This window comes from Aethalodelphis obliquidens, unplaced genomic scaffold (assembly GCF_003676395.1).
Source record: "Aethalodelphis obliquidens isolate GAN/ISIS:26980383/991018 unplaced genomic scaffold, ASM367639v1 scaffold5, whole genome shotgun sequence".
NCBI lineage: Eukaryota > Metazoa > Chordata > Mammalia > Artiodactyla > Delphinidae > Aethalodelphis > Aethalodelphis obliquidens.
In genome coordinates this window covers 18,452,905-18,466,038 of record NW_020837949.1, presented here as the reverse complement: position 1 = coordinate 18,466,038, position 13,134 = coordinate 18,452,905, and the positions used below count along the sequence as shown (strand labels likewise).

General features: G+C 40.2%; 1 protein-coding gene across 21 annotated transcripts in view; it reads right to left on the bottom strand.

Moving 5' to 3' along the window:
- Nucleotides 1-4,227: 4,227 nt before the first annotated feature.
- The window catches only part of SLC35B4 (solute carrier family 35 member B4), a 179,869-nt gene continuing 170,962 nt past the window's right edge, over nt 4,228-13,134 (bottom strand). For 20 of the 21 annotated variants that reach the window (XM_027101873.1, XM_027101864.1, XM_027101865.1 and 17 more), the window contains 3 exons: nt 10,230-10,305; nt 9,326-9,410; nt 4,228-7,899 (listed from right to left, as the gene is read on the bottom strand). In XM_027101873.1, coding sequence (XP_026957674.1) covers nt 7,711-7,899; nt 9,326-9,410; nt 10,230-10,305 — 350 coding nt within the window. In that variant the 3' untranslated portion in view covers nt 4,228-7,710. Of the gene's footprint in view, nt 9,411-10,229; nt 10,306-13,134 lie in introns of all 21 variants that reach the window. The other variant, XM_027101883.1, reaches the window with a different exon arrangement.

The following is a 13,134-nucleotide window of genomic DNA, read 5'->3' as shown; positions in this document are numbered from 1 at the left end:
TACCTGGAGACAAATGAAAATGAAAACACAAAGATCCAAAATCTATGAGACACATCAAAAGCAGTCCTAAGAGGGAAGTTTATATCAATACAAGCTTACCTCAGGAAACAAGAAAAATCTCAAATAAACAACCTAACTTTATACCTAAAGGAACTAGAAAAATAACAAAACACAAAGTTAGTAGAAGGAAAGAAATCATAAAGATCAGAGCAGAAATAAATAGAGACTGAAAAAACAATAGAAAAGAACAATGAAAGTATGAGCTGGTTCTTTGAAAAGATAAACAAGATAAACAAAAGTAACAAACCTCTAACTATACTCATCAACTCAATAAAATCAGAAATGAAAAAAAGTTATAACCAAAACTACAAAATACAAAGGATAAGCGATTACTGTGAACTATATGCCAATAAAATGGACAAGCTATAAGAAACATACAAATACCTAGCAACATACAATCTCCCAAGATTAAACCACAAAGAACTAGAAATATGGACAGTATCAGTAATTAAACGAATGAATAATCAAAAAAAAAAAAAAACTCCCCCAAAACGAAAGTCCAGGACCAGATGGCTTCATAGGTGAATTCTACCAAGCATTTAGAAAAGAGTTAACACCTATCCTTCTGAAACTATTCCAAAAAACTGCAGAGGAAGGAACTCTTCCAAACTCATTCTACTAGGCTAGCATCACCCTGATACCAAAACTAGGCAAAGATATCAGAAAAAAAAGAAAACAGGCCAATATCACTGATGAACACAGGTGCAAAAATCCTCAACAAAATACTAGCAAACCAAATCGAACAATACATGAAAAGAATCATACACCATGATCAAGTGGGATTTAACCCAGGGATGCAAGAATGGTTCAATATCAAAATCAATGTGATATACCACATTAACAAAAATTGAAGAATAAAAGCCATATGAAGAATAAAAAGCATATGATCATCTCAACAGATGCAAAAAAAGCTTTTGACAAAATTCAATATCCATTTATGATAAAAATTCTCCAGAAAGCGGGTATAGAGGGAACATACCTCAACAATAATAAAGGCCATATGTGATAAGCCCACAGCTAACATCATACTCTATGGTGAAAAGCTGAAATTATTCCTCTAAAGTCAGGAATGAGATAAGGATGCCCACTCTCACAACTTTTAGTCAACGTACTGGAAGTCCTAGCTATGGCAATCAGACAAGAAAAAGAAAGAAAAGGAATTCAAACTGGAAAGGAAAAAGGAAAACCATCACTGTTTGCAGATGACATGATACTATACATAGGATATCCTAAAGAGAGCACCAAAAAACTACTAGAGCTCATCAATGATTTCAGTAAAGTTGCAGGATATGTAATTAATATACAGAAATCTGTTGCATTTCTATACACTAAAAACAAACCATTAGAAAGCAAAATTAACAAAACCATCTCATTTATAATCACATCAAAAAGAATAAAACACCTAGGAATAAACCCACCTAAGGAGGTAAAACACTTGTACTCAGAAAACTATAAGACTCTGATGAAAGTGAAGACAACACAAACAGATGGAAAGATGTACCATGTTCATGTACTGAAAGAACTGATATTGTTAAAATAGCCATACTACCCAAGGCACTTTACAGATTCAATGCATTCCCTCTCAAAATACCTGTGGCTTTTTTTTTTTACAGAACTAGAACGAATAAATTTAAAATTTGTTCAGAAACACAAAAGACCCCCAAATAGCCAGAACAATCTTGAGAAAGAAGTATGGAAATGAAGGTATCATGCTCCCTGAGTTCAGACTATACTACAAAGCTACAGTAATCAAAACAGTATAGTACTGGCACAAAAACAGACACATAGATCGATGGAACATAATAGCCCAGAAATAAACCCACACACTTCTGGACAATCTAGGACAAAGGAGGCAAGAATGCATAATGGAGAAAAGACAGTCTTTTCAATAAGTGTGGAGAAAAGACAGTCTTTTCAATAAGTGGTGCTGTGAAAACTTGACAGCTACGTGTAAAAGAATGAAATTAGAACATTCTCTAACACCATATATAAAAATAAATTTAAATGGATTAAAGACCTAAATGTAAGACTGGAAACCAAAAAGAAAACATAGGTAGAACACTCTTCAGCATCAATCGTAGCAATATTTTTTTGTATCTGTGTCCTAAGGCAAAAGAAACAAAAGCAAAAATTAAACTTAAAAGCTTTTGCACAGCAAAGGAAACCATCAACAAAACAAAAAGACAATCTACTGAATGGGAGAAGATATTTGCAAATGATAAGACTGATAAGGGGTTAATATCCAAAATATATAAACAGCTCATACAACTCAATATCAAAAAACAACCCAATTAAAAAGCAGGCAGAAGATCTGATGGACATTTTTCCAAAGAAAACATACAATGGCCAACAGGCACATGAAAAGATGGTCAACATCACTAATCATCAGATTAGTAATGCAAATCAAAACCCAATGAGAGGACTTCCCTGGTGGCGCAGTGGTTAAGAATCCACCTGCCAATGTAGGGGACATGGGTTCGAGCCCTGGTCCAGGAAGATCCCACATGCTGCAGAGCAACTAAGCCTGTGTGCCACAACTATTAAGCCTGCGCTCTAGAGCCTGTGAGCCACAACTGCTGAGTCCATGCGCCACAATTACTGAAGCCCACGCGCCTAGAGCCCATGCTCTGCAACAAGGAAGCCACCACAATGAGAAGCCTGCACACCGCAATGAAGAGTAGCCCCCGCTCGCCGCAACTAGAGAAAGCCTGCACGCAGCAATGAAGACCCAATGCAGCCAAAAATAAAATAAATCAATTAAAAAAAAACAACCCAATGAGATATTACTTCACATTTGTCAGAATGGCCATCATCAAAAAGACCATACCAAACAAATGTTGGAGAGGATGTGGAGAAAAGGGAACCCTCGTGCACTGTTGGTGGGAATGTAAATTAGTGCAGCCGCTGTGGAAAACAGCATGGAGGTTCCTCAAAAAAGCTCCAGAACTACCTTATGATCCAGCAATTTCACTCCTGGGTATATATCCAAAGAAAATGAAAACATTAATATACATGCACCCCAATGTTCACAGCAGCATTATCTACAGTAGCCAAGACATGGAAGCAACCTAAGTGTCCATCAACTGATCAATGGATAAAGATGTGTATATACACAATGGGACAGTACTCAGCCAAACAAAAGAATGAAAGTTTGCCATTTGCAACAACATGGATGGACCTGGAGGGTATTACACTTAGTGAAATAAGACGGAGAAAGACAAATACTGTTTGTTATCTCTTATATACGGAATCTAAAAAAAAAAAAAAAAACTAGTGAATATAATAAAAAAGTAACAGACTCACAGATATATAGATATATAAACTAGCTGTTATCAGTGGAGAGAGAGAAGGGGGAGGGGCAAGATAGGGGTAGGGGATTAAGAGATACAGACGTCTATGTATAAAATAAATAAGCTACAAGGATATATTATATATACAGCACAGGGAATACAGCCAGTATTTTGTAATAACCATAAACGGAGTATAATCTATAAAGCTTTTGAGTCACTACGTGGTACACCCGAAACTAATATATTTTTGTAAACTGAGTATACTGCAAAAAAAAAAAACAGATTGGGTGTGGTAAAACTGCTTTGAAAGTTGCTTTTGCATTAAGATTCATTTAGAAACTAACACACCATTGTAAAGCAACTGTACTCCAATAAAGATGTTTTTTTAAAAAAAAAGATTCATTTAAAGGCAACAGATGGAAGATAAAGAGAGCTGGCCATTGCAACATTACAAAAATAATGTTTCTATTAAGGCAAAGAGGTTTTGAGAGATTTGCTACAGAAACTTACTACCATGAACCTCTAAAATCTCCTAAGGTAAGCCGATCCTCTTTAAATTTCTTAAATAGAAACTGACCTGTCGCCTGAGAAGTGGTTTGTGATTGATCCAGCTGCCAGGCATTAGAAGACACGTTGCTTACCATCGTTTGTAGTAAAATGTCCCACCACTATACAAGGCAAAAATTGTAGAGCTTTTGAAACTGCACACAAGCACTTGAAAGGTAATGGTGACTGGAAACACCTGCAAGAAATTTATCACTTTTATTAAAAAGCAATGATTGTACAATTCCAGATAAAAAACCAGGTGTCTGATGAGTTGTTTCTGAAGGTAGAAAATAACTCTTTATAAGAAATCATAGTAAAAAGACTCATTCAATTTGTTTGGCAAAACATTTTATTCACAAAATGTCCCTTTCCTCCTTAACTCTCAGCTCAAATAACTCGTAAGGCTGGAAGCCGACATCTGATATTTACACAGCTCAAAATCTGAATACGCACTGATGTCTTAGCTGTTCTACATATTCTGCTGCTGTCTAGCCCCTCCTCCCCCATCTCTGTTCTTAAATCACAATATGAATGAAGAGCTCGGAGGCTGGATAAATCAAATCCCCATCATCCCTCCCCAGCCCCACAACACATAATCTGTTAAGAAATCCTACTTAAAAATCATCCCCTTTTTCTTTGGAGGATGATGCCATTCTCTGGAATGAAAGCAACTCACACAGAAATGATTTGTGATTGCAAGTGATACACAAAGACATTTTTATCACGTTGGGGAATAACTACTGCTTCTCTCGGTTCACGGGAGTCTTTACATCTTAAAAACTATAAATAATCCAATGTGCCAAAGAATTATTACAACTTTTCCCTTAAAAAATATGGGTCTTATTTCTTCTAAATGTAGACGAAGCTTTTCCCCTCACCTATCTCTGGTACCCGCACAGCTTGCCTTACTTGATTGAAATTGAGGACATTTTGCAGGATCTTAGTGATTTAAGTAGGTAAAGCTCAGAGGAATGTCTCAGTATGATACTGAGGAGACAAAAAGACAATGAGCTCTAGGCATCAGCTGATGCAAACCAACTATACCAGCTTTGGAGATGTAAGGGTCACCCCAGGCAGCCTACTCCAAAAACTTTTAAGCATCTTTAATGGTGCCCTGAGGGCAGCTCCTGGCACTGAGCGTCAAATAGATGGAAGGTGCTAAATTTGTAATGCTCTGCCCTCCTCCCACCAGGCAACCGGAGGACAAAAAGCCGAATACCCACAACTCCTGGTGTGCATCCTTCCTTCCCTCTCTGGCTTAGAATCTTAGGAATGTTTCGTCTTATTCGTTTTCTTGCTAATCAACTGATGAAGAGTGGGAATGGGTATCAGGAACCATTAGAAGGTTTCTCCGAAACTTGAGGGAATAAGAGATCTTGGTAAGGGTTTATTTATTCATGGGACAAAAGTCAGAGCCTGGTCCCTCCCTTCTCTGCAAGGTCCACTGTGAGGAAGCTGCTAGAAAGAGAGAGCACACTACAGAGTCTCCCACCCCAGCCTGGTACACACTGAACATATTCCAATGCTTATGACTAGTTATTTTACTGTCACTGTTTATACTCGTTTTCAAAGGTCACGCATTGTAATAAAAATGGATTTTATCTATATTGACAGTTCTTTCAACCCAAGACTGAACTGCCACAGGTAAATTCCATGCACATTTTTCAGAATAAAGCTATTGAGACCAAAATGCTCATAATTCTATTTACTCCTAGGCAAAGAGAAACAAACTACAACAAATTGTAGGACCTTGATTTCAGATCTCTACGTTGGGGTGCCTCTCAATGTGCATCTGTGGAGATGCTCAGGTCTTTGTTGCACAGTCTCATGTGCCAGCCGTCCACCAATGAGCATGTCCACCAGCCCAGAGCTAATTCACTGGTTTACAATTACTCCTGACCTAATGCTTTCCACCTCCTCTCACCACAGGCATTTGGCACTGAGAGTGAAGTCCGCTAGAGGCAGGGTAAAAATGAGCAAAATACAGATACTACTGCTTTCCAAATATAGAGGAACGTGGTAAGGATTCTCAGCCCCACTTTGAGCTACAACAGAACATATAAATATTTTCACATTACATTATTACATTAAATCCCATTCATATTCATCTACACATACATTCACATACTCTGCCAGATATTCGCATCCTTCTGGACACACCCCCCTAGTATCAATGCATAACAAGATACATGCTACACAGATACGTATACCCTGTAAAAATCCACAGAGAAACACCCAGAGGCCCCAAAGAATAGAGGCATAAACAGATACAAGATTAGTAGAAAACTACGTGAGTGACCAGAGGTTGCTGAAGAAACTGGAAGTGGGGATCAGAAGTGAAAAAAACATGCAGAAGGGAGGAAACGTGCTCAGGAAATGACTGCGAGATATTAGAATCCTCAAAATGATCAGGTGACCTTCCCAGAAGAATGGAAGGGGTTTGTAGGGGTGGCACAGATCAGCTCAGCTTTCGTGGTTTTTCTTCACTCGACACAATGACCTAATCAAAGTACGGTATTCATTTTGGATAACTGGGCATGAAGAAGGAAAAAACGATTTGGATTGTGTCTAAATACTTTAGAACTAGATAGAAACTTGTCAAATGCATTAATGGTTTTAGTTGGATGAAAAAGAAAAGATCAAAAATAAATTCCTAATAAAAAATGAAAAAGCATTTATAATATGACAATAGAACTGTGGTAACGGTTCTGTACACATTAAATAAAATAATTCAAGTGTCCCCCATATTCTCCTGGTACCTCACGACTCTGGTCAAGCTGTGAAGTGAGTACACAGGTGTACACACACACACACACACACACACACACACACACTATTCTGGCTAGTCGTTTGCTATTTGATCTTTGTTCTAAGGGTAGAGTCTTGGATGCCTTAAACACCAATCTCTCTAGTAAACAAACTAAACCCTCTATCTCTGGGGCACAAAATTACATGGTCTTGACCCAGAGAAAGATGAAAGGCATTTAATAGACATTTCTCCTCCAATTAGGGATGAGTCTGACCCTCTATAAAATGGTTTATTTGCTCTTTTAACAGGGATTGAAATCAGTTCCAACTTGGATTGAAAAATAAGTTAACCAAGGGGAATAAATTGTTTAAAGAAGTATTAACTAGTGTCTGTTAGATGTATTTCCTAATAACCAAATACTAGAGAAAAAAACCAATTCCCAGGGCATTTCAGACATTCTGTTCTTACATGCGCTTATTTCACTGTATGAGTGCCTTAATCTGTCCATACATATCCTCCTGTTAATAAGACTGGCAGAGGTGTTCAGACTGAGGAACACACACACTCTAAAGCCAGAATCTAAAACCTCGTGGACCCAGTTGAATGCTGTCTCTGTACATCAACACTGTTTCAGTAACTAAAAATTGTAATATTTCCCATCAACATAAAAAAAGTGATACTACATCATGTAAGGCTCTATACTGTCAAGACTCCAGATATGCAGCAGTCAGATAGCCCCTGGGGACAGGTTCTTCTGTTAAACAACAAGAAAAGTAGCTTTTGTTGTTCTTGTTCTTAAGAGGATACTTAACACATGGTGTTTATAGCACCATCAGTCTGAGGAACTCTAACAGTAACTTTTGAGTCCATGAGCAAGTTCACACCTAATTCCGCATCTTTTAGTATAGACCTTCACTGGCACTGAACAGCTGTCAACGTCCACAACCACAAATTGATCTGAAAACCCTGTGACTTAGGTGGAGAAACAGCATCCACATTTTATGTAACAAAAAACCCGAGCAGCCTAAGGGACTTCCCCAAAGCAACCTGGTGGTTCTAGGACACTTATTGCAGACCCATCAGAGAATAGCTCCAGATAGTAGAATAAACACACCACACCCTGGGTGAGCTCAAGAGACCCTGAGAGCCAAATCTCGATATAAGAACACAACCTGAACCCAGCGCAGAAGGAGAGGCCTCTGTCTGTGTGCAAAAAGATGGGCTGGTAAGTCTGACGGCCTCCAGAGCACGTACCTGCGTGAGACAATGAAGGTCCGAACTGAGTGAAGGACAAGGAAATAAAAGCACTGACTTTCATGCTCTCCTCTTCTCCCAAGTGATCACAACCCACACGAGAGCACACACACACCTACACGTGCCATCCTGACACCATTCTTTCTCAAAGTTACCCCATGGGAGGAAAACCAGACCTTTGAAATGATTAGCAAAAGGGGGGCATGTTTCTATTAATACATATGATAAAACACACACACTCCCATACCCATCAAGAACATTAAGATGACATCCTCCTCCCCCCAAAAATTTCCATTTTAGTTGTGATTTGGCCTGACTGATACACCACACCCACACCCATTGAATATACTGGTTCACTCATTAGCCTGGCTGGTCATAACTATCAGAGTTGCCAGGCGGAGCTCCCCCACGTGGACCCCACCCTCAGTGCCTGTCTGTGCTCTCTGGGTGCCCCTGCCCCCGGAGCCAGCTTCTCCTGGGCCATCCTGGCATCACCATCTTAGCTCGAGGCTAATGAACCAGAAAAGTGAGAGAAGACAGAAAGTCTCTCTTTCCCAATTCCTACACAACCTTTCTTTCTTATTAACACTGTGCTATACAGAGATGCTGCAGGTTTGTTCTAAGTACAGAAAGCAAAAGGTGTGAAAGCGTATGACTTTTGCATAGAAACAAAGGAAAAATGTGGGAAAGGATTCCCACCAGTCCTGCCCCGGGGTCACCAGGGTGCACAGGGCCACCTGCTTCTTTCCCAACACACAGGAGAAAGCCCAGCCCCAGCATCCCGGTGCGGCGGTTCACCCGGCCACTCGGTTGTTCCTGGTTGGGGGGGGTGCCTGGAGCGTCTGCCTGAAAAGTGCTGCTGTGGGTGGCAGGTTAATGGAACAAGGGGAAAGGCCACAGGAGGATAAAGACTGTTACAGCAGAGAATCATCAGGACAGGGATAATCTTGTCCAAGACCGTGGATGTAAAACTAGTAGCTCTGGGGACTCAGATTTCAATAAGCAAGTACAGTGCTGAAATTCTGGTAGAAACGACAAATGGAAAGGCTGTTCAATGGTGGAGAACTGGTCTTTTTTCCTATTTCAGGGTTGGGGGCTTCTATTCAGGGTCCACAAATGTGGGTCTGTATAGGCATGAGAAATCTGAGAAGTGCGTCCCTCTGAGGATTCTCTGGTACATGGGGGGTGATTCAGCATTAACCAAGGTGAGATGGTGGCCAGCCCCTGGCTCACTAGCCTCGGGTCTCTCTACTCCAGGAAGGCCTCAGCTCTTCTTGGCCTCCTTCTGAGGCTGGCCTTTGGTGGCTCCCAGGGTGTTCCACACCTCTGTGTACATTAGGGTCCCAATGAAGACAAACAAGGTGCCCAGCCAATGCCACCGAGTGAAAGGGTTCTGGAAGTACAAGATGGAAAAGATGAGGCTCACAAACTTGCGCAGAGTCACGACGAGGGTGACGGTGAGGGAGGCGCATTCTGTGGTCAGGATGAAGACGCCCCGGATGCACACGTACCTGGAGGCGCAGGTTAAGGTGGTTTTCTGTAGACAACCCAGAGATCAGTGGGAGAACCTTCTGTTCTAGGACCCAAAAAACAGGGGGGTTGGCTCCAGCTGCCCTGAGGCTCTTCCTTGCTAGAACATCCTGTAGAATTCCTGGCCTGCCATTCCATTTGTGGACCCTAACTTGAAACTGCCTGAAAGCCTCCTATTATTCTTATCCTGGATTCTTGCCAGAGTTTACAGAGACGTCGCCTCCCCAGTAATGACAGAAGGTAACGCTCTCGGTAAAGGTGATCACACCTCCTCCCAAAAAGAACTCTGTAGGGCAAACGAATTAGGTGACTTCAGAGGAATGAGGTCCATCTCAATCTGTTTCATTGTTTCAAAGACTCAATGATTTGTATAATGGACTTACTGGTGGTTCCAAAGAGCCATTTTAAAAATCAGGTTTTACTTAATTTGAAATTTCTTGCAGGATTCTGTGGCAGCTTGTGAAACATCCTAGGACACTGGAAAACTCCATGTAGAAATCACAGCACATTTCTGTCACATACTAATCCTTAATTACCCATTGATTTCTACACCTCCACCCAGAGCTTTTCCTTCCTGGTGCCCTGGGACTTACTGACCCTCCACACCACCAGCATCTCTTCCCCCCTTCTTCCCGCAACAAAGGAGCTCACTGGATGGGCCTGTCTGTCTCCTGCTTACCGCAGAAGAGATCAAGGCAAAAACGAAACTCATGGCACTGCACCATTAGAAGAAAGGAATAAACATTCCTATGCCAAAATACCACAGCAAAGGCCACATGGCAGAGGGGTGCAAAGGATACTGGGTGATGACATTCATGAGGAGGTAGAACCACATGATGGGCACTATCACACCAACGACTGGAACCTGATATAATTCTGCAAAGATTAAGAGGAGAGAGAGTTGTATCACTTCCGACAGCTTATGTTTTCATCTTTTTGAACAAAGTAACACAGATGAACATAATAGAAATAGAAGCGTTATTTCTCTTGCAAATACATTTGGATCATACACTACTTACTTGCCTTGATTCGAGGCTACACCAGCCTCAAGAGTCATTACATTGGTTTCTTAAAACAAATTATAATTTATTTTACTTTAAAAAAAACTCTTTACCGTTCACCTGAATAGGACCCCACTTTACAGAGAAAGAGTGTGAAACACAGAGAGCTTCAGAATGATATGGTCTTAACTGACAGTTAACACAAGATGTAAGATAACCCATAACTAAATGCCATTTGGAAATATGTTCAATCCTTAAAGAATTCTAAATTATACAAGGCTGTACCATTCTATATCTATTAAGTTAGCAATTGAACATTTATAAATAATATCCTAATCTGGCAAGGTGGTAGTGGAAGTAGCAGCCATTCAGTGGGTGATAGTATAAATTGGTGTTGTTTTGTTTTGTTTTGTTTTGTTATAAATTTATTTATTTTTGGCTGTGTTGGGTCTTCATTGCTGTGCGCAGGCTTTTCTCTCTAGTTGCGGCGAGAGGGGGCTACTCTTCGTTGTGGTGTGCAGGCTTCTCATTGCAGTGGCTTCTCCTGTTGCGGAGCATGGGCTCTAGGCGCACAGGCTTCAGTAGTCATGGCTTGCAGGCTCTAGAGCGCAGGCTCAGTAGTTGTGGTGCACGGGCTTAGTTGTTCCACAGCATGTGGGATCTTCCCGGACCAGGGCTCGAACCCGTGTCCCCTGCATTGGCAGGTGGACTCTTAACCACTGCGCCACCATGGAAGCCCTGGTGTTGTTTTAAAAATCAATTTCACAATATGTATTAAGAAGCCATAAAAGTATTGCTTCTTATTCTTAGGAATTAATCCTAGTTAATTCAAAAGAAAAAAGTTTTATATATTTTGCAGTCATATTTATAATAAGGAAATACTTTGAATCAATCTAAATGTCCAATGATAGAGCAAGGACTATGTAAGCTAAGATAAACAAACTAGATGAGGCGTTATATACGTGACAAAAAAAAAATCGTAAAGATTATATATAGTCATATAAAAAACTCAGAATGAAAGTGAAAAAGCAAGTATAAAGTTATATCTACACAAGTATTACGACTATGTAAGAATGTATGCGAACAGAGTCAGGAAGGAAACTGGTAAAATGAAATTAGCTCACGTGTAGGGTGATGAACTGTAACTTTCCTTCCTTTAAATACATTCTTATGTTAGTTTTATATCATGAGACTTGCACACTAAATATGTGGGAGGAAATAAAATATCCAAGATCAGAGAATAAGGACATAGTAATCCTCGAAGGGTCAGTTTTTTTTTATATTGCTAAATTGTTTGTGGGGCTTGAATTATACAGCATAACTGAAGAAAGTGTAACAAAGTGATGTTGAGATCTGGTTAGTAAATGAACATTAATTTTCTTTTGCAAAAAATAAAAATTCATATATATAAATAATTTATTAAAATTGTATGTCTGGACTAGCGGGAAATCCCCATAATTTGGTATTCTATTGTCTTTGAAACACTTAGCAAGTATTGAAATGAAAAGAAAGTTAACAAATATTATTACTGTTTAATCACTTCAGAGATTCACTGTATCAATTTGCTGAGGAAAGACAATCAGTATGACATAAAGTATTTAGACAGATGTACAGTTCCCTTAGAATATTCAAGGATAACACGTTCATCTGAGACACTTAAGCAAGAGAAAAAAATGTATACTTCACTTAGGAATGATTCTAAAGATTCAATTTTTTGAAAGCAGACGTTAAAAATTTTTTTATAAAAATACCCATCCCTGTGACTTTTAGAAGGAGCATTCTAGTAACTAAATCAATATCAATCCTAAGGAATTTGATAATGTGTTTATTTCCATAGCCCTTTGCTATGTGGGGACTCTTAGAGACCTTAAAAACCACTGCATCAAAATCAGCTATATCAGCTATATGTCAATTATACCTCAATAAAAAAAGTCAGGGGCTTCCCTGGTGGCGCAGTGGTTGAGAGTCCGCCTGCCTATGCAGGGGACATGGGTTCGTGCCCCGGTCCGGGAAGATCCCACGTGCCGCGGAGCAGCTGGGCCCGTGAGCCATGGCCGCTGAGCCTGCGCATCCGGAGCCTGTGCTCCGCAACGGGAGAGGCCACAACAGTGAGAGGCCTGCATACTGCAAAAAAAAAAAAAAAAAGTCAGAAATGATTGAGTAATTGAGTAATTCAGAGCCTTAAAAAACTTTCTTACACATTGCCACCATCACACTTTTTGCAAGCAAACGGGACAGGCAATTCTGCAAACTCAAACAGAGAATAGTCACAACTTCACAACTTGTGACCAGATAGCAAACAAATGTTTACTCAGCACCTACTGTCATTCTACAAAATACACTTACCATTTTAGGTCTGAGCAACATGAAGACTTAATTTTAAAAGTGTGTATTTGTTCCTTGTGTATTCATTTGTCTGTATAACAAGCTATGTCTTTTAGTAGATAATAGGATTATATCAGTAATTTATTTGAAGTTAACTGGCAATTATTAGCTAATTTATTAAATCCTTTAAAAAGTAATAGCTAGGGGCTTCCCTGGTGGCGCAGTGGTTGAGGGTCCACCTGCCGATGCAGGGAACACGGGTTTGTGCCCCGGTCCGGGAAGATACCACATGCCGCGGAGCGGCTGGGCCCATGAGCCATGGCCGCTGAGCCTGCGCATCCGGAGCCTGTGCTCCGCAACGGGAGAGGCCACAACAGTG